This window comes from Schistocerca americana, chromosome X, assembly GCF_021461395.2.
Source record: "Schistocerca americana isolate TAMUIC-IGC-003095 chromosome X, iqSchAmer2.1, whole genome shotgun sequence".
Taxonomy (NCBI): domain Eukaryota; kingdom Metazoa; phylum Arthropoda; class Insecta; order Orthoptera; family Acrididae; genus Schistocerca; species Schistocerca americana.
The window spans coordinates 760,281,225-760,303,035 of record NC_060130.1 but is presented as its reverse complement, the minus strand read 5'-3'; the positions used below and the strand labels follow the sequence as shown (position 1 = coordinate 760,303,035).

Here is a 21,811-nt window from a genome sequence, read left to right as displayed (position 1 = left end):
AAAGTCAGGACATGTGGTGACCAAGCAGCAGTCGGTATTGTAATTGTAAACTGTTGAAGCTGCGTTGGTAAAGTATCAGAACTTCAAGCGCCGATAGAAAGCACTGAAGCTGAAATTGTTATAGGTTCGGAAAGCTGGCTGAAGCCAGAGATAAATTCTGCCGAAATTTTTACAAAGGCACAGACAGGGTGTTCAGAAAGGACAGATTGCATGCAACCAGTGGTGGCATGTTTGCCACTGTTAGTAGTAGTTTATCCTGTAGTGAAATAGAAGTGGATACTTCCTGTGAATTATTATGGGTGGAGGTTATACTCAACAACCAAGCTAGGTTAATAATTGGCTCCTTTTACCGACCTCCTGACTCAGCAGCATTAGTGGCAGAACAACTGAGAGAAAATTTGGAATACATGTCACATAAATTTTCTCAGCATGTTATAGTCTTAGGTGGAGATTTCAATTTACCAGATATAGACTGGGACACTCAGATGTTTAGGACGGGTGGTAGGGACAGAGCATCGAATGACATACTGAGTGCACTATCCGAAAATTACCTTGAGCAATTAAAAAGACAACTGAATCATAGAGATAACATCTTGGACCTACTGATAACAAACAGACCCGAAATTTTCGACTCTGTAAGGGCAGAACATGGAATCAGTGATCATAAGGCCGTTGCAGCATCCATGAATATCGAAGTGAATAGGAATACAAAAAAGGGAGGAAGGTTTATCTGTTTAGCAAGAGTAATAGAAGGCAGATTTCAGACTACCTAACAGATCAAAACGAAAATTTCTGTTCTGACACTGACAATATTGAGTGTTTATGGAAAAAGTTCAAGGCAATCGTAAAATGCGTTTTAGACAGGTATGTGCCGAGTTAAACTGTAAGGGACGGGAAAAACCCACCGTTGCTCAACAACAAAGTTAGGAAACTACTGCAAAAGCAAAGAGAGCTTCACTGCAAGTTTAAATGCAGCCAAAACCTCTCAGACAAACAGAAGCTAAATGATTTCAAAGTTAGCGTAAGGAGGGCTATGCGTGAAGCGTTCAGTGAATTCGAAAATAAAATTCTATGTACCGACTTGACAGAAAATCCTATGAAGTTCTGGTCTTATGTTAAATCAGTAAGTGGATCAAAACAGCATATCCAGACACTCTGGGATGATGATGGCATTGAAACAGAGGATGACACACGTAAAGCTGAAATACTAAACACCTTTTTCGAAAGCTGTTTCACAGAGGAAGACCGCACTGCAGTTCCTTCTCTAAATTCTCACACGAATGAAAAAATGACTGACATTGAAATAAGTGTCCAAGGAATAGAAAAGCAACTGAAATCACTCAACAGAGGAAAGTCCACTGGACCTGACGGGATACCAATTCGATTCTACACAGAGTACGCGAAAGAACCGGCCCCCCATCTAACAGCCATGTACCCCAAGTATCTAGAGGAACGGAAGGTTCCAAATGATTGGAAAAGAGCACAGGTAGTCCCAGTTTTCAAGAAGGGTTGTCATACAGATGCGCAAAACTATAGGTCTATATCTCTGTCATCGATCTGTTGTAGAATTTTAGAACATGTTTTTTGCTCGAGTATCATGTCGTTTTTGGAAACCCCGAATCTACTCTCTAGGAATCAACATGGATTCCGGAAACAGCGATTGTGTGAGACCCAACACGCTTTATTTGTTCATGAGACCCAGAAAATATTAGATACAGGCTCCCAGGTAGATGCCATTTTTTTTTACTTCCGGAAGGCATTCGATACAGTTCCACACTGTCGCCTGATAAACAAAGTAAGAGCCTACGGAATATCAGACCAGCTGTGTGGTTGGATTGAAGAGTTTTTGGCAAACAGAACACAGCATGTTGTTCTCAATGGAGATATATCTACAGAAGTTAAAGTAACCTCTGGCGTACCACATGGGAGTGTTACAGGACCATTGCTTTTCACAATGTATATAAATGACCTAGTAGATAGTGTCAGAAGTTCCATGCGGCTTTTCGCGGATGATGCTGTAGTATACAGAGAAGTTGCAGCATTAGAAAATTGTAGCGAAATGCAGGAAGATCTGCAGCAGATAGGCACTTGGTGCAGGGAGTGGCAACTGACCCTTAACATAGACAAATGTAATGTATTGCGAATACATAGAAAGAAGGACCTTTATTGTATTATTATATGATAGCAGAACAAACACTGGTAGCAGTTACTTCTGTAAAATATCTGGGAGTATGTGCACGGAACAATTTGAAGTGGAATGATCATATAAAATTAATTGGTGGTAAGGCAGGTGCCAGGTTGAGATTCATTGGAAGAGTCCTTAGAAAATGTAGTCCATCAACAAAGGAGGTGGCTTACAAAACACTTGTTCAGCCTATACTTGAGTATTGCTCATCAGTATGAGATCTGTACGAAGTTGGGTTGACAGAGGAGATAAGAAGATCCAAAGAAGAGCGGTGCATTTCGTCAAAGTGTTATTTGGTAAGCGTGATAGCATTACAGAGATGTTTAGCAAACTCAAGTGGCAGACTCTGCAAGGGAGGCGCTCTGCATCGCGGTGTAGCTTGCTGTTCAGGTTTCGAGAGGGTGCGTTTCTCGATGAGGTGCCGAATATACTGCTTCCCCCTACTTATACCAACCGAGGAGATCACGAATGTAAAATTAGAGGGATTCGAGTGCGTACGGAGGCTTTCCGGCAGTCGTTCTTCCCGCGAACCATACGCGAATGGAACAGGATAGGGAGGTAATGACAGCGGCACGTAATGTGCCCTCTGCCACACACCGTTGGGTGGGTTGCAGAGTATAAATGTAGATGTAGATGTATATAAGGTTTTCTATCATATGCCTCACACCATACACACCAACAACCACCCATCCAATGGAGCATAAAATGTGCTTCATCTGAAATGGCCATCTGTTGCCATTCAGTGGATGTCTAGTTGCAGTACTGGCATGCAAATTTCAGCCTTCATTGTCTATCAACAGCGGTCAGAATAGGTGCAAAAATCAGGCACCTGCCGTGGAGACCAATATGCAGCAACATTAAGGAGACATTTATGGCAGTTCCTTGGTACATGGGGCTGGTCAGTTGTCCAGCTCACAGTTGCCTCAGTGTCAGTTTTGGATAATGCCATATTGCCATGCACAGTATACTTTAACCACAGTGGCATTTTGCAGACTTGGTCATTTCAGAAATTCTTCCAGGCTTGGCCCAAAATCCAATGATGATGCCTATTTGAACATCAGAAACATCAGTCTGTTTCTGCATTATGACAACTACTGTACCATTTTCTGCATCCTCTGGTAAAACGGTTTGCAATAGTAAAGATGCATTTTTCATTGTGAGTTAACATGAAAAACTGTATTGATTTTTGTATGAGATAGTGTTATTCAACAGACTGTGTGAATTAGATAAAGGTGGAGAATTGAGTTAGAGTACTGCAATGTGCTTTTACTCAAGTAAAATGCTACCCATGTAGAGACTAATTGTGTGCCTGCACTGCTATACTAAAATAATGTTTAATTATTGGGAGTACAAGCCTCTGTAAGACTACCAATTGTTGACTGCGATAAAAGTGAAGTTTACTCTAATCCTGTGTCAGCTACGTAACTTTCCAAATGGACCATTCTGAGTTTCGTATCTGATGTTTCAAATTTAAGTGTGATATGAATTGTTTATTATTATTATTTCTTTCCTTTCTCAGACATTGTGTCTGGTTAAAAATGGAAAGTGATGCAGATCTTGATCAAGCGTGACCTCCTTTTAACTGTACGGTATATGTTACATTGCATTTAGGAACTTTTGGGTAATTGAACATGTATCAATAACTACAGATTTCTGTAGGTGTATATATACGTTTGGATGTAGCTGTATTGCGTTGATGTACTAGTGGATATTGTGTGGTATGACTCCTGTAGTTGATAGTATAATCGGTATAATGTCAACTCTATCCTGATGCCATATGTCCTTGTCTTCCTCGGCCAGTTGGATGTATTTTTCAATTTTTTCTCCTGTTTTCTTCTGTGTATTTGTTGTATTGGGTATGGATATTTCGATTAGTTGTGTTAATTTCTTCTTTTTGTTGGCGAGTATGATGTCAGGTCTGTTATGTGGTGGTGTTTTATCTGTTATAATGGTTCTGTTCCAGTATAATTTGTATTCATCATTCTCCAGTACGTTTTGTCGTGCATACTTGTATGTGGGAATGTGTTGTTTTATTAGTTTATGTTGTATGGCAAGTAGTTGATGTATTATTTTTGCTACATTGTCATGTCTTCTGGGGTATTCTGTATTTGCTAGTATTGTACATTCGCTTGTGATGTGATCTACTGTTTCTATTTGGTGTTTGCAAAGTCTGCATTTATCTGTTGTGGTATTGGGATCTTTAATAATATGCTTGCTGTAATATCTGGTGTTTATTGTTTGATCCTGTATTGCATTCATGAATCCTTCCATCTCACTGTATATATTGCCTTTTCTTAGCCATGTGTTGGATGCGTCTTGATCGATGTGTGGCTGTGTTAGATGATACGGGTGCTTGCCATGAAGTGTTTTCTTTTTCCAATTTACTTTCTTCGTATCTGTTGATGTTATGTGATCTAGAGGGTTGTAGAGGTGGTTATGAAATTGTAGTGGTGCAGCCGATGTATTTATACGAGTGATTGCTTTGTGTATTTTGCTAGTTTCTGCTCGTTCTAGAAAGAATTTTCTTAAATTGTCTACCTGTCCGTAATGTAGGTTTTTTTATGTCGATAAATCCCCTTCCTCCTTCCTATCTGCTTAATGTGAATCTCTCTGTTGCTGAATGTATGTGATGTATTCTATATTTGTGGCATTGTGATTTTGTAACTGTATTGAATGCTTCTAGGTCTGTGTTACTCCATTTCACTACTCCAAATGAGTAGGTCAATATTGGTATAGCGTAAGTATTTATAGCTTTTGTCTTGTTTCTTGCTGTCAATTCTGTTTTCAGTATTTTTGTTAGTCTTTGTCTATATTTTTCTTTTGGTTCTTCTTTAATATTTGTATTATCTATTCCTATTTTTTGTCTGTATCCTAGATATTTTGATGGCATCCGTTTTTTCCATCGCTTCTATGCAGTCGCTGTGGTTATCCAATATGTAATCTTCTTGTTTAGTGTGTTTTCCCTTGACTATGCTATTTTTCTTACATTTGTCTGTTCCAAAAGCCATGTTTATGTCATTGCTGAATACTTCCGTTATCTTTAGTAATTGGTTGAGTTGTTGATTTGTTGCTGCCAGTAGTTTTAGGTCATCCATGTATAGCAAATGTGTGATTTTGTGTTGGTATGTTCCAGTAATATTATATCCATAATTTGTATTATTTAGCATGTTGGATAGTGGGTTCAGAGCAAGGCAGAACCAGAAAGGACTTAATGAGTCTCCTTGGTATATTCCACACTTAATCTGTATTGGCTGTGATGTGATAGTATTTGAATTTGTTTGGATATTAAGTGTGGTTTTCCAATTTTTCATTACTATGTTTAGGAACTGTACCAATTTAGAATCTACTCTGTATATTTCCAATATTTGTAGAAACCATGAGTGGGGTACACTATCAAAAGCTTTTCGGTAATAAATGTATGCGTAGTGTAGCGACCTTTGTTTAGTTTTAGCTTGGTATGTCACCTCTGCATCTATTATCAGTTGCTCTTTGCATCCTCGTGCTCCTTTGCAACATCCTTTATGTTCTTCATTTATAATTTTGTTCCATGTTGTATGTGTCATTAATTTCTGTGTAATGACTGAAGTTAATATTTTGTATATTGTTGGTAGGCATGTTATGGGGCGATATTTAACTGGGTTTGCTGTGTCTGCTTGATCTTTAGGTTTCATTATTATTATTATTATTATTATTATTATTATTATTATTATTATTATTATTATTATTATCATTATCATTATCATTATTCATTCTTTCTTTACTTTCTCAGACGTTAAGTCTGATTAGAAATGGAAAGTGACGCGGACCTTGATCAAGCGTCACTTCCTTTTAACTGTATGGTTAATAATAATAATAATAATAATAATAATAATAATAATAATAATAATAATAATAATAATAATTCCCGTGGAGGCCCGGGAAAAGAATAGGCCTCTGGTATGTTCTGCCAGTCGTAAAAGGCGACGAAAAGAACAAACCACTAATAGGGCTAACCCCCCTTTTAGTGTGATTAGTTGGTTCAGGACAGAACTAATGAAGCCTCGGACAAGCGCCGTCATGGTCGGGGACGACGCTTGAACCCTATGCCCGCCCACAATGGTAACGACACTGCTAGCCAACTGGAAAATGATTTAAATCCAAATAGAGGTGTTTTGCAGGATATGCTTCCTGCAACCACCCTAGAAGGAAAACAAAGACAGAGGATGAGATGGTCAGATGAAGTTAATCGACACCTCATGTTCTGTTATTACCAAGCAACAAACCTAGGAACCAACACAACTGGATACAGATCACAAGTATACACAACATTTATTACCAGATACCCAGAATTAAAATTTTTAACAGAACAACGACTAGCTGATCAGATCCGTGTAATAATAAAAAATAACAGGATACCCCAGTCAGAATTAGAAAACATCAAACAACAAGTACAACAAATACTGGAACAAAATAATGTGCAATCAGAAGAAGAAGAAAATACAGTAATGGACTCAAACATCCCAGAGCAAACAAATAAAGAACACCACGCACAAATTAGACAATCAGAGGAAAACGAAATCTTAAGACAGCCACCAGAACAAGCACAAATAGAACACGAAGTGACACACATGTTAGGTATAGAAGAAAAATTTCAGCTGACACATATAGAATACAAAGACACAAATACAGACATTAGACCATTCTTGCATAAACCGCCAAATAACCCACAAGTCGAAACAACAATAAAAACTATCAACACAATCATACACAACAAAATAAATGAAAACACAACTATGGAAGAGTTACAACTACTGGTATATATAGGAGCACTCACTACACTAAATATACACACTAGGCAGAGATCAGAACCAACCAACACACAGAAGAAACCCACAAAACCAGCATGGCAACACAGGCTACAGATCAAAATAGAAAAACTGAGAAAAGACATCGGACAGCTAACACAATTTATAAGAAATGAAATCTAGGAAAAAAACGAAAAAGGTTAGGTAAAATCTCACAACAAGAAGCGACAGAGCAATTAGACGAAAAGAAGCAGAAATTACAAGCATTCGCCAAACGACTCAGAAGATACAAAAAAAGTGAAAATAGAAGGAAACAAAACCAAACATTCAACACAAACCAAAAGAAATTTTACCAGACAATAGATAACACACACATTGAAATAAACAATCCACCAAACATAACAGACATGGAACACTTCTGGAGCAACATATGGTCAAACCCGGTACAACATAACAGGCATGCACGGTGGATACAAGCAGAAACAGACACATACAAGATGATACCACAAATGCCTGAAGTGATAATTTTGCAACATGAAGTCACCCAAGCAATTAATTCTACTCACAATTGGAAAGCCCCTGGAAATGATAAAATAGCAAATTTCTGGTTAAAGAAGCTCACCTCAACACATTCACATCTAACTAAATTATTTAACAGTTACATTGCAGACCCATACACATTCCCTGATACACTTACACATGGAATAACTTATCTGAAACCTAAAGATCAAGCAGGCACAGCGAACCCAGCTAAATATCGCCCCATAACATGCCTACCAACAATATACAAAATATTAACTTCAGTCATTAAACAGAAACTAGTGACACATACAACACAGAACAAAATTATAAATGAAGAACAAAAAGGCTGTTGCAAAGGAGCACGAGGATGTAAAGAGCAACTGATAATAGATGCAGAGGTGACATATCAAGCTAAAACTAAACAAAGGTCGCTACACTACGCATACATCGATTACCAAAAAGCTTTTGATAGTGTACCCCACTCATGGTTACTACAAATATTGGAAATATATAAAGTAGATCCTAAATTGATACAGTTCCTAAACATAGTAATGAAAAACTGGAAAACCACACTTAATATCCAAACAAATTCAAATAATATCACATCACAGGCAATACAGATTAAGCGTGGAATATACCAAGGAGATTCATTAAGTCCTTTCTGGTTCTGCCTTGCTCTGAACCCACTATACAACATGCTAAATAATACAAATTATGGATACAATATTACTGGAACATACCCACACAAAATCACACATTTGCTATACATGGATGATCTAAAACTACTGGCAGCAACAAATAAATAGAAGCGATGGAAAAAACAGATGCCTATAAATATCTAGGATACAGACAAAAAATAGGAATAGATGATAGAAATATTAAGGAAGAGCTAAAAGAAAAATATAGACAAAGACTAACAAAAATACTGAAAACAGAATTGACAGCAAGAAACAAGACAAAAGCTATAAATACCTATGCTATACCAATATTGACCTACTCATTTGGAGTAGTGAAATGGAGTAACACAGACCTAGAAGCACTCAATACACTTACACGATCACAATGCCACAAATATAGAATACATCACATACATTCAGCAACAGAAAGATTCACATTAAGCAGAAAGGAAGGAGGAAGGGGATTTATCGACATAAAAAACCTACATTATGGACAGGTAGACAATTTAAGAAAATTCTTTCTAGAACGAGCAGAAACTAGCAAAATACACAAAGCAATCACCCACATAAATACATCGGCTACACCACTACAATTTCATAACCACCTCTACAACCCTCTAGATCACATAACATCAACAGATACAAAGAAAGTAAATTGGAAAAAGAAAACACTACATGGCAAGCACCCGTATCATCTAACACAGCCACACATCGATCAAGACGCATCCAACACATGGCTAAGAAGAGGCAATATATACAGTGAGATGGAAGGATTCATGAATGCAATACAGGATCAAACAATAAACACCAGATATTACAGCAAGCATATTATTAAAGATCCCAATACCACAACAGATAAATGCAGACTTTGCAAACAACAAATAGAAACAGTAGATCACATCACAAGTGGATGTACAATACTAGCAAATACAGAATACCCCAGAAGACATGACAATGTCGCAAAAATAATACATCAACAGCTTGCCTTACAACATAAACTTTTAAAACAACACGTTCCTACATACAAGTATACACCACAAAATGTACTGGAGAATGATGAATACAAATTATACTGGAACAGAACCATTATAACAGATAAAACAACGCCACATAACAAACCTGACATCATACTCACCAATAAAAAGAAGAAATTAACACAACTAATTGAAATATCCATACCCAATACAGCAAATATACAGAAGAAAACAGGAGAAAAAATTGAAAAATACATCCAACTGGCTGAGGAAGTCAAGGACATGTGGCATCAGGATAAAGTTGACATTATACCAATTATACTTTCAACTACAGGAGTCATACCACGCAATATCCACCAGTACATCAATGCAATACAGCTACATCCAAACTTATATATACAACTTCAGAAATCCGTAATTATTGATACATGTTCAATTACCCGAAAGTTCCTAAACGCAATGTAACATATACCGTACAGTTAAAAGGAAGTGACGCTTGATCAAGGTCCGCGTCACTTTCATTCCGAACCAGACCTAAGGTCTGAGAAAGGAAAGATAATAATAATAGTAATTATTATTATTTTATTATTATTAAATTATTAAATTTTTAGGGCACCCTGCAACAGTGTACAACCAGTCCCTAGACAAGTAGTTGAGCAAATAAATTTATTAAATTGTTGTGTGCGTGCCCACTGGCAGTCATGCTAAAGACATGAATATTGTTTGTAGCATCAGGGAGTAACCTGCAGTGGCATGTAACATTGTCATATTTCTCACTATATGTGAAAGTTACTATTCCTGAACACATGTAGTGGAAATAATTAAATAAAAATTTAGTTAATTACAATTGATACAAATATTTGTCATTATGAGTAATGTTTATGCCTGGCAGATGATCTGTTGATAGGATATTCAACCATTTTAACAGGTAACAGACTTTGGAAAACAACACAAAGGGATGGAATTAGTTAAGTTTTTTGGCTGAGTGTTATAAAAGTTCTGAAGTCTGAACACTATTCTCCTGTGGCATTTGTGTCTTAGTGCGTACTAACAGTATCTGTATCTAAGTGATTTATGTCAAGTCCAAGTGTAGTCTGAACATTGTACCAGCTAAACTGCAAATTAAATCAGATAAAGCACAACATACTCTTTGAAATTGAAAGTACCAAGTCAATTTTCCTTAAAGACCTCATTATCACAAAATTAAAGGCAAACACGCTCAATACAAAAATATATAACTTACTGAAGCTAGGAGTATGCGAACACAATGACGGATATTTGGATCACCATGATGTAGAAAGCTGTGAACAGAAGATGCAAGAGCACCACCGCAACGACCATGACATGCTTCTACTAGTGACAGCAATAGCTGCAGTCTCCACATCGGACTCCGCATGCATATTGCCATCTGATTCAGCGTAAATGGTTGCAGCTGCTGTTCTGTCGGTGATGAATCAACAGCAGCATCCAAGTGCTTCTGTAACTGAGATGAAAAGTACTTTGTAAATAAAGCACTGATGGGCATATGGTATAAATAAGAAACTAATCACAAATACAGCAATTGTAAAACTCTGTTTTTGATAGATAAGGTTAATAGAAACTTTTACGCAAATCTCATGTTTGGTGTTATAACTTGAGAATAGAGGACACTGATGTAGCTGTTCATTCATGACTTACAGTCTCACATTTTTCAAATGCAACAGTACTGAGAGTACCAACCCTCAAGGAAGCATCATTTAAAAACTCTACTGTTATTAACGAGCCATCGTACAATACCTATTATGCATAAATGGTCGCTACATTGTCAAAATGTGTCCCATATGTTGAAGCTAGATAAAACTAAGTATGTTATAAATTGAACAACTCTTTGTTTGGCTGACCATAACACCACACTAACACTCCATTCTCTGACAAAAGTTGAACTATTTTTGACAATACAACCAACCACAACATGAGACTATTGAAGTGTTACATTTCTATTGCTTTAAATTTGTCATTTGTTATTGTTAAAATGGCAGCTCATTAATTGGCAGAGTAGTTTGGTCACAAAGAGCATTTAAAGAAATAGTGTTGGGGAAAAAATAATTTCTTTGCCACAATCCATTGATAAAATCAGGAGAAACAACTGAAAACGATACAGCATTCTTCACCATGACAGAGTCAGCAGTCACATCAGACATCAAACAATTTTTTGATGAAGAAAAAAAAAAAAAAAAAAAATCAGACTAATGTCTCACTGCCGATATTCGCCTGAGTTAATGCCTACTGACTTCTTTTCGTACCCTTATGTAAAAAAAAATGATAAAAAAATACATAGACAGCAATTGTCATCACACACAGATAATGAATAATCCTTAAACTATGCTTAAGGAGTATCTTCAGAATGGAAAAAAATATTTCAAAAATTTGTTTAACACATACAAGATGTGAATGAATTTTAATGGCAAATATTTTGAGAATCAATGAAACAACTTGTAATACTAATTTTTTTTCTTTCAATGTTTTTACCAAAACTTAAAAGGTTGCCATCAAACAAGAAAAAAAAAAGAGGAATAAGGTAAGTTAAGAAGGTAAGGTACATCACTGTAGACGCAGACAAGAGCACTGGAAGAGTTTGAGAATGATTTAATTTTAGGTGTGTGTACAGCCAAGATATCAGATCAGCTAATGACTACAGACTGACTTCATGTAATTTGACTTCCTGAATAAACAAAGTAAGGCTACTATGTCCTTCGTAAAATAGTAGTAGTAGTAGTAATAGTAGTAGTAGTATCAGCAGCAGCAGTTTAGAGAATCTAAAATGTAGGAAAATGGCAATAATCCACGATATTTAACAAGACTAAACCAGGTGTGTGTGAGGCAGAGGGAGAGGCAAAGGAGAGGAATACATTAGCATCAGAAAGTGAGATCTGTCCAAGAAACAAATTGAAATCAGTCTTGAGTCATGAGAATACTTGAGACCCCTTTAAAAACTTTTCATGCAATGTTTCAATTACTGAAACATCATTAACTTTTGTCTCCTACATAGCCAATTGTCTTGAGCTCTTTCAACTGTTGACATGAAGGTAAAGAAGTTTGCTTTAGTTCAATTTTTGTTTAAAACCTACAGTCTTTCTTGCCACATATGTGAGCAAATGAACCTCTCTATTGATTGAGAGATTTAAGGAATTGAGATATTTGTGTTAACCACAAAACTGAAGACACCTAATCACTAGGGACCATGGAAACAGGTATCATTATTTGTAATCTCTATGAATGGTGAATTGTCATCAAAAAACAAGTGCATCATATTTTCATTCTTATGTTCTTCTAATGAGAGTTTCCTTACTGACTGATGATAGTATGGTGCCAAAATAAACACTTTACATGACCATCAAGTGATTTTTTTTAAAAAAAAATACAAAGGAATTCCCAGTCTGTATTGAAGGCAGGGGTCTTTCCATCATTTGGCAGTGTGCATACAACATAGTGCATTTAATGCATGACAGTCTGTGATATATAAGACAAATCTGTCTCTGACAGTAGAGCCAGGCTGGAATGACCTTTACACTAGTCAGTTGTCATTCAGTGAGTTTGGTTTAGATTTGTGTTCATAACTTCAACCTCAGTGCCATGCTCACATATCATCAGACTAAAGGTGATTATTTAAATAATACAACCGTAATTCTGAAAATTTGCCCACAAAGTTTTTCTACGCTTACCTTTTACTTACTGTGTATCATCTCAGTTGAAATATTCTCCTCCACAATTGATACACTGCTTCCAACGCCATTTCCACTTCCAGGAGCAGTCTTCGTATGCCTGTTGCCAGATTGCACGAAGTGCCATAAGCGAATTTTCTTTATTTTGTCTTTCATAACAAATCTTGATTATTTCCATGGGATTTTCAACTTTGGAAATAAAAAACGTCCACAGAGGACAGGTCTGGAGAATATGGAAGATTACGCAGCACAGTGATTCATTTTTTGTGCAATAGTCATGCACCAACAGGGATGAATGGGGAGATGCGTTATTGTGATGCAAGAGCCATGAATTGTCGCACCACATTGAAGCCTATTTCATTCTCACACTTTCCCACAGGCATTGCAACATGTCCCAATAGTACCATCAATTAACAGCCTGTGCCTGTGGCATGAATGCATGATGAACTAATCCTTCAAAGTCAAAGAAGGCTATCAGCATGGCTTTGACATTTGGTCTCATTGGCAGTTATGATTCTCTTAATTCTGGTTAAAAAAATCGATTTTTTTAAAAAATTGCATTTTTGGATCCATAGAAGTGTTTAGAATCCACCCCTGAAACAGTTTTTCCGAATACGGAATGGAAATGTATGGTATGGGAGGTTGAACAAAAAACGCACCTGCCTGAAATAGGCCTTTTTCATGCACCAGTTTTTTTTCTTTCAGAGGGTGAGTTATTGTACTGGTGCTTGGGAGGAAACACACAAAATTCAAATGAAAGTTTGAACACTTGTGTTTGGAAGTTAGCCCCCAAGTTTTTGCATTCTGTTGTGAAGACTGTGGAGATTGCAACTTGCCTGGCAGTGAGCAGCTTCAACGAAGGGTATTCAGCAATTCTGAAGACCATGACAATGATGGACGTCGCCCTGGGACTCTATTCGACGCAGTTCACCAAGCATTCGAACAACCACTGGATTAAAGCAGCTGAAAACTGCTTGTGACTGGCCGTACGAGTGGCTCTGGAGCAGCGCAGGATGGCCCAGATCGAGCAGAACGCTCTCTATGAGGAAGAGGAAGGACTAGTTTATGGACGAGGAATAGATTGAATGTACGTAGCATAATATTGCATTTATATGTAGTCAAAACTACAAACGCATTTTTCTCGAAATGACTTTTTTTATTGCACGGTATGGTAACTTCAAATCTACTGAACCGATTGGTAGGATTCTTTGCATCCAACGAAGCTAACTAAGTAGTCTAGGAGTTGTACCGCTTTTATTCCAATCCATCAACTATAAGTGTTTTTACTTGGCCAACGAAGTCGAAAAATCGATTAACGAAACACTATTTTATTCAAATGGCTGCCATTTTGTTTCCTATGGTTCAAATAATTTAAGTGAGGTACAACTCCTAAAGAATCTCATATACTTCGCTAACGTCAACTCAATTTTGATTTCAGACGAGCCGGCTGATGTGACATACCACGAATGGAGGTCTACATCAAAATTTCGTTTCCTTCTGACGGCACTTCCCTCTTTGCTCTTTGACATTCCCAGTCGAAAAAATTTCAGTTTGTAGAGGAGATATCAATAAACATTTTGACCAAATTTGACATTGATATCTACAACACATACCGAGAAAAAAATTCTCAAAGAACGTGCTTTTTTCAGGCCAAAGATAGTAAACCTCCCCTTAAGGAACATCTCGTTCTCATTTGCCCAATCTAAAAGCTCTTCAAAGATTGTAAGGTGAAGGTCTTTCTGGTCTTGGCTTGGGAGCTGTTGGATGAACTTGGTGGCAACATGATGAATTACAAGATGCTGTCTCAGGATTTCATGACATGATCCAACTGAAATGTTGGATTCTTCTGGAACCTCTCGGACTGTCCATTTTCGATTGACTCACACAATTTTGTTGATGTTCCTGACATCAACATCATCACTATATGTCGTAGAGCATCCTGAATGAGGGCCATTTTTAACTTCCATCTGGCCATTTTTAAACCAAGTGAACCATTCGTAACACTGATATGGCTTAAGCATTGATCACTGTAGGATTCCTCCATCATTTGGTATGTCTCTGTAAAGGTGGTTTTCTCCAGTTTCATGCAATATTTAATGCAGAGATGTTGCTCATCTACATCTGTCACCTCGAAATTCGCAAACTGTGTGATACAACGTTCTACTCCATACAACACCAATCAATTAGTAACAGACATATAATGATGAAACTTCTGACAGTTACACACTGAACACAGGTGTGTGCAGGGATGCTAACCTGTATTTCACTCCAACACACCATTGGCATGAAATTACAAATGCTCTGGAATTTTTGAACAGAACTCATAAATGTTTGTTAATTGTTACTCACTGTGTTGCCAACATTATTTTCGCCGTAGCCTAAATTCAAATGGAGACAAGACATTTGTTGTGTGCAAGCATGCTACATCATTACAGCAACTAAGGGGGAGGGGGTGCCAAACTTATTTGATGAATACAACAGTAACAATATGTAGTTATGCTTGATTATGGAACAAGATATTTCCTAATGCAGTCCCATGCTACCAACTGCAAACTGGACGTAGCATTTCATCTATATTACAGAAACCAGTAATTGCTGTCCCCACTTTGCAGTTAGTAACATGAGACAGCATCAAAAAAGTTGTATGGATGTACGGGTGGATATGCACTCAATTGAAAATGGAGATAAAAGCTCTTTGACAATGTAGATTTCGTTGACTGAAAGCACACAGACAAGTCAGAATGTTTTGTGTGTACTAGTGTTTCAGATCCACACACTAGAGAACAGTGAGCTGGAGCACCATCATGTAGCAGCCACAATACCCTCCAAATCACCAAACCCATGTCTTCCAGCAGGGGAGACAGGGACAAACACTGAAGTGCACCTATGTCTCACCTGTGATGATGACGACGATGATGATTAAGTTGAGGGTTAACTCGACATCATGGTCATCAGTGCCACGATGAAAAGTCAACATGAAATCTCATGGATGGGGATGAAGTCTATCCCCACACGAGGAGCAGTTTATAATGTACTGAAGTCTGTCGCCCTTCCCTACCAGGTTAGGGATGAGGCCTGACAGTCCACAAAGTATCACCACTCTGTTAACACTGGTATCGGTATCTGCGAGGATGGTGGGCAGATCTCCAGCGAGACCAATGGCTGCTCTAAAATCAGTATACAGGACACATGTAGCTACAATATGCTGAACTGAAAGCGGCATGCCACCAACTTCACAGAATGGTGGATCCTCCTGCTGGAGGAGGAAGCCATGTGTGAAAGGACTATGCCTGATGCACAGTCTGGTAAGCAAAATTTCCTTCCAGCAGCGAGGCTGACACAAAGTCCGCCAAGCCTTTGTGGTCGATTTGAGCGACCGCAGTTTGTTGTCTGACACCTGCAACCATTCAGTCTCCCACTGACACATGAAGCATCTGTCAGAAAATGGGATAATGGCATGCAACGGGATGGGACATTGATGGGCAACACCATCCCAATATGCTTCCTTGGCAGCTTTGTCAGCCATGTTGTTACCCTGTATCCCAATTTGGCCAGGTACCCAGCAAAAGATCACCACCTTGCCACAACATTGGAGCCACTGTAAGGAGTCGTGGATGAGCTAAATCAGCAGGTCTACCGGATACATTTGGTGAAGTGCTTGCAGTGCACTAAGAGAGTTGGAACAGACAAGAAAACTCATACAGTGATGTCTGTGAACCCTCTCCAGTGCCATCAGAGTGTCATCTTAACTCCGCATCACAATTTGTAAACTGTTCTGGAAGACACACTTTAAACACCCCATATGGAAAACCACAGAACAACCGAGAGCATTCTCCTGCTGGGATCCACCTGCATAAATAACAATAATACTAAGGTACATACTTAAAATAGACAAAAACAAAGTTGTAAAAACCACATCTGGAGTACAACTTTTCGCGTACTGTGTCAAACTTAAAATCACTTTGGGCCTCTGAAGACACCAAGGCAGCAGTACATTCCATCCCTGTGTGTGTATTTTCATGCCCGAGAGATCCCGATCCTTGAGATACTCTGTAGCACATGTACCAAATGGCTGGGTTTGTTGGGGCTGATTCCTGAACAGTCATTCGGAGGTGGGTTGGATCACTGAATTAAATGCTAATGACTGAGGTGATGCCGAGATTTTCAGTGCCTGTCGAGCCAAAAGGATATGTTGCCAAATCCAGAGGTGTGGTTCATCAGCCTCTGCACACAAACTTTGAACTGGGCTGGTCCGAAGGGCTCCAGTCAATATCCAAATGTCCTCATGGTGGACAGCATCTAACATCCAGAGGTAGGAAGGGCGGGCTCATCCGTAGACCATGCTGCCATAGTCTAGGTGTGATCAAACAAATGCCTTATATAAATGCAGAGCTGGGACTTGTCAGCTCCCCATGTTTTTTCGCCAAGGCATTTCAAAATGTTCAACAACCAGAAGCCCTTTGTTCGTAGGTCTTTCAGGTGAGGGAGCCATGTTAATTTCATGTCAAATAATAAACCCAAAAAGTGCACAGTATCTTGAGAACATAAAATACGGTCCCCGATTTTAAGCTCTGGTTGGTTAAAACTCCGACCAGCACAATTAAAATTGACATACACAGTCTTTTCAGGTGAGAACCAAATCCATTTGTCTTGGCCCAGGTTTCCAGCCTCCTAATGGCCAGCTGTAGCTGCCTTGTCATCATAAGATCATAGGAAGATTAGAAGATTGAAAAGTCATCCACAAACAAAGAGCATTTGACAGGACTCCTGACTGCAGAGGAAATGCCACTGATAGCAATAGCAAACAATGTGACACTGAGGACACTGCCCTGGGGCACACCATTCTCCCGAACAAAGCAATCAGACATGGCATCACCAATGCAATAACGAAAACTCTGGTCCTTGAGAAAGCATTCGATCAGAAGCGGCAGGAGTCCACGTAGCTCCCATTCATGAAGTTGGCGAAGGATGCTGTACCTCCAAGAAGCGTCAAATGGTTTTGGCGTAAGGAGGACTCCTGTATTGCCATTTCCAGTAGAATTAAGTTGGCAAGAGTGGAACGGTAGCATAAGAAACTGTACTAAAGTGGCTCAGGTGACCTCGGGACTCAGGCAGACAGATGAGGTGGTGGTTGACCATGTGTTCAACAGTATTGCACATACAGCTGTAAGGGTGAGACTGATAACTGTTAGGGGTGCTACGATCCTTGCCTGGTTTCCAAAATAGAATTAATATTGCCTCCTTCAAAGTCATGGGGTACTGTTCATCAAACCAGATCTGACTTAAACAAGAGAGGAGCTGACCTTTCACTTCAGGGCACAGATGACGAAGCATGGTATAATGGATCTCATCAGGTGCTGGAGCAGTGTCTGTCTACCAATAAAGCTGATTCCAGTTCCCACATGGAGAATGGAAGGCTGTAGACTTCCTCATTACGTGAGAATAAATCGAGCTTCCTCATATCTGCAGTCCGACAGAATACCTGAACAGCAGGGGCTTGTCTAAATAACTTAGTAACAGTAAAGAAGTGTTCTGCTCAAACGTGAGCCATCTCTTCTGGAGTGTCCACCAAGACCCCCATTATTTGACAAGGCCCTAAGGGGATGTGGGCTACCCTCACCTGAAATCCGTCTTATTGATTCCCAAACGTGCGCAGCAGAAGTGGACTGATTAATGGAAGTCATGAATTCCCTCCAGGAAGCCCTCTTCGGTTCTTTGATCACTCGCCTTCCATGTGCTCTCACAGACCTGATGGCATGAAGATTGGCTTTAATTGGACACTGAAGTTCTGCAGAGCTGTCCATCTGGCCCTGATTGTCAAACAACACTCGTCATTCCACCAAGGTACAGGTTGTCGTCTGAGGTGGTTACCAGACCTGGGGATGGACTCTGGGGCAGCCCTGTGGATCTTATGAGTGATTTGGGCCACTGCCTCTTGTGCACAATCCTTTCGTTCAAAAACAGCTTGTCCACTGTACTTTATCCAATTTGCCCTTTGTATAAGCCACCTGCATGGTCTGCTGCTGGTCACTGTCCTAGGTGGCAGACGAATCCACACTGGAAAGTGGTCACTAGAATGTAAATCTGGAGCCACTTCCCACTGAACTGACTCTGCAGTAGCTCGGGAACAAAAACAAAGATCAATAGCTGAAAAAGACACTGTAGCTGTGGAAAAGCGAGTCATCTGACCTGCATTCAGAATGCAGACATTCTCAGAATGGACAAGTCGCTCCATCCGACCCCTGGAGCAAATGGTAGCCGAGCCCCACAGCACATTGTGGGCATTGGGCTTCTGTGGCTAGGAGGGCTTCACTGATTCAGTCTATGAAACTGAGGATGATCGTGAAGCCCTACGACCAACTGCTTTTGGGCACTACAGCCACTAGCGGGTGTCATCTTTCTCATTAGCAGGATCCTGGGAAGGGAGTGACCCAAGGGACCCATTCCTAGTGAGAGGAGCTGAAGAAGACTTATGCTTCTCCATCTGAGAAGTGGGGACTGGTGTCCCCAATGGTTGGGGGCGGGGGGGGGGGAGGGGGCAGTGCCCCCAAGGTAGGTAGTGCAAGAGCAACAGGGGAGCAAGCGCCCCCACCATCAAGGGGACAGGTGTAGCCTTCTGGCTCTGAGGGTCAACTAGAATTTGCAGAACTGATGGGGTTACAACTGTTCTCGTGGTGGCGGCATATGAGGTGGTCATAGCTACAGGATGTAGGCCCTGATATGGTCTCTTAGCCTCATTGTAGGTCAGTCAGTTCAGGTTCTTTTATTCCGTGATTTTCCTCTCTTTCTGTAAAACCCTGCAGTCTGGTGAGCAAGGTGGATGGTGCTCTCCGCAGTTGACACAGATGGGAGGTGGGGCACATGGATTATTGGGATGCGATGTATATCCACAATCTCGACATGTGAACCTGGCAGTACACTGGGAAGACATATTGCCAAACTTCCAGCACTTAAAGCACTGCATGGGGGGGGGGGGGGGGGGGGGGGGGGACATATGGCTTCACATCACAGCAATAGACCATCCCCTTGACCTTCTCAGGTAATGTGTCACCCTCAAAGGCAAAGATAAAGATGAAGGCACCAGTGGCAGCCCAATTATCCAACGGACTCCGAGGGACGAGCCGCATGGAATGAACACCTCGCCACTCTAAATTGGCATTCAGCTTGTCGCCAGACAGCAAAAGAAAGTACATGTGGAAGACAATACCCAGGACCATATTTTAGCTCTTATGTGGCATAATGGTAACAGAAACATCCCCCAACTTTTGACCCAGATTGCATTTTGGACAAGCCCTCCACCTTGTAATGGTACTTTAATTACATAACCACTGCAGCACCTCACCTCAACCTCTCGATACCAGCAATATTCTACTGTGTTTCTGTAAAATAGTTAACATATTTCGGTGACAACATTCAGATTTGATTTCATTAATGTAGAGGTACTTTGATATATCGATATGTTTATATTGCAATGATATTGTTCTTAGAGTATTCCTTCTTTTGTCACTATGATCTTTGATGTACTTTTAACTCTGATTTTTGGGCTTGTAAGCGGTATTTAGAGTGTCAAGTCTTGGTCATCATGTTGAAAAGACGCTAATTGTAGTCAGTTCATGAAATGTGAACTTTAACAGTGAGGAATATATTTTCAAGTATGTTTTATATTATCAAGTGATGTTGCAACAAAAGTAATAAAAAAGAAGTGTAACTTAAATTCAGAGTGCTGATTACTTTTTTACATCACCATTGTCCTAACTTGCAAAAGTTTCATCTTCAAGAATGGTTTATGAAACAAATCTATAAAACTTTTGAATATCGCAGAACACCACCTAGGCCTCTTTGCATCTGAGCTTGGAATCACCACCACCTAGATTTTTGATGATTGAGCCACGAGTTCACAACGAAACCAGCATGGGAAACACAAAAAGATGAGTGCCTAGTTTATCCATTATTTCATAAAAGCACTTTATTAACTGTGCTCTAATGACACCTGCCACATAATATAACTTTGTTGTTGCCCGAAAATATAATATTTAGTAGCGTGAGCAACACTACAATCATAATTAATTTTTGACCTTTGTTGTGGTAGGGTTGTTAGAACCTCCCAAAATTTGTCCTCTAAATGCTCTACAAAAAACTGTGGCTTCATCAAAACAAAGGAGTCCCCATCAGTTCTTGTACATCCGAGGTACCGGGGTAATTAAGGTTCACTGTCATCCTTAGCCTGGCATTCCTCCAATGGTGTGGCCAAGGAGGGCAATAATTTAGGTTCATACTTCCTTTCATTGTTCTGAGACTTAGAACGCTTAGAGACTGCTGGTGTTTTATCAACACCAAGTGATGACATGGTACGCTTCATCACATGTCATCCGCCCTGATGCTTCCCACTCTGACCAGGGGCCCTCCCCATGGGCACCACGCAGTCCCAGCAAAGGCCACCTGGCAGGATGATCATTGTCGGGAGTCCCGATGCCCCAGGGTGACAGGCATCTACTCCTTGGCATATGTGGGGAGTTAACGCCACAGGCATCAGCAGAGTGATCCCTGTGTTGTCAGGGGGCTACAACCAACAATATACATGGTGGTCCCATCACAACAGACTGGCTACCATGCTGGATATTAGGTGCAAACAAGTCCATGGTCATCATCAGCACATAAAGCAACACTGCATAGTGCATGGTGGAAAACACACCCAGGAAGGTGTCCTCACCCAAGAGATGGAGGATGAGTGGTACTGCAATGCAACAATGAGAAAGCAGGCTACAGGTCTCAAGGCAAGATGGACACAATGCACCATGTAAGGTGCCCTTCCCCAATTAGCTCGCTCTTCAGAAAAATTTTGAAGAATGGAGGTCAAACCCTACAGGGGACCATCATATAAAGGCCGAAATGTGTGAGACTCCCTTTAGTCACCTGTTATGACAGGCAGGAATACCTTGGGCCTATTCCAATCCCAAGACCCGCAGGG

The 21,811-nt window shown here is 39.8% G+C and overlaps 1 protein-coding gene across 1 annotated transcript in view; it reads right to left on the bottom strand.

Moving 5' to 3' along the window:
• LOC124556300 (gamma-tubulin complex component 3-like) overlaps positions 1-21,811 on the bottom strand; it is a 249,300-nt gene that overhangs the window by 113,750 nt on the left and 113,739 nt on the right. Inside the window, exon 4 of the mRNA XM_047130275.1 lies at positions 10,386-10,625. Within this exon, the coding sequence (XP_046986231.1) occupies positions 10,386-10,625 (240 nt within the window). The remainder of the gene's footprint in view (positions 1-10,385; positions 10,626-21,811) is intronic.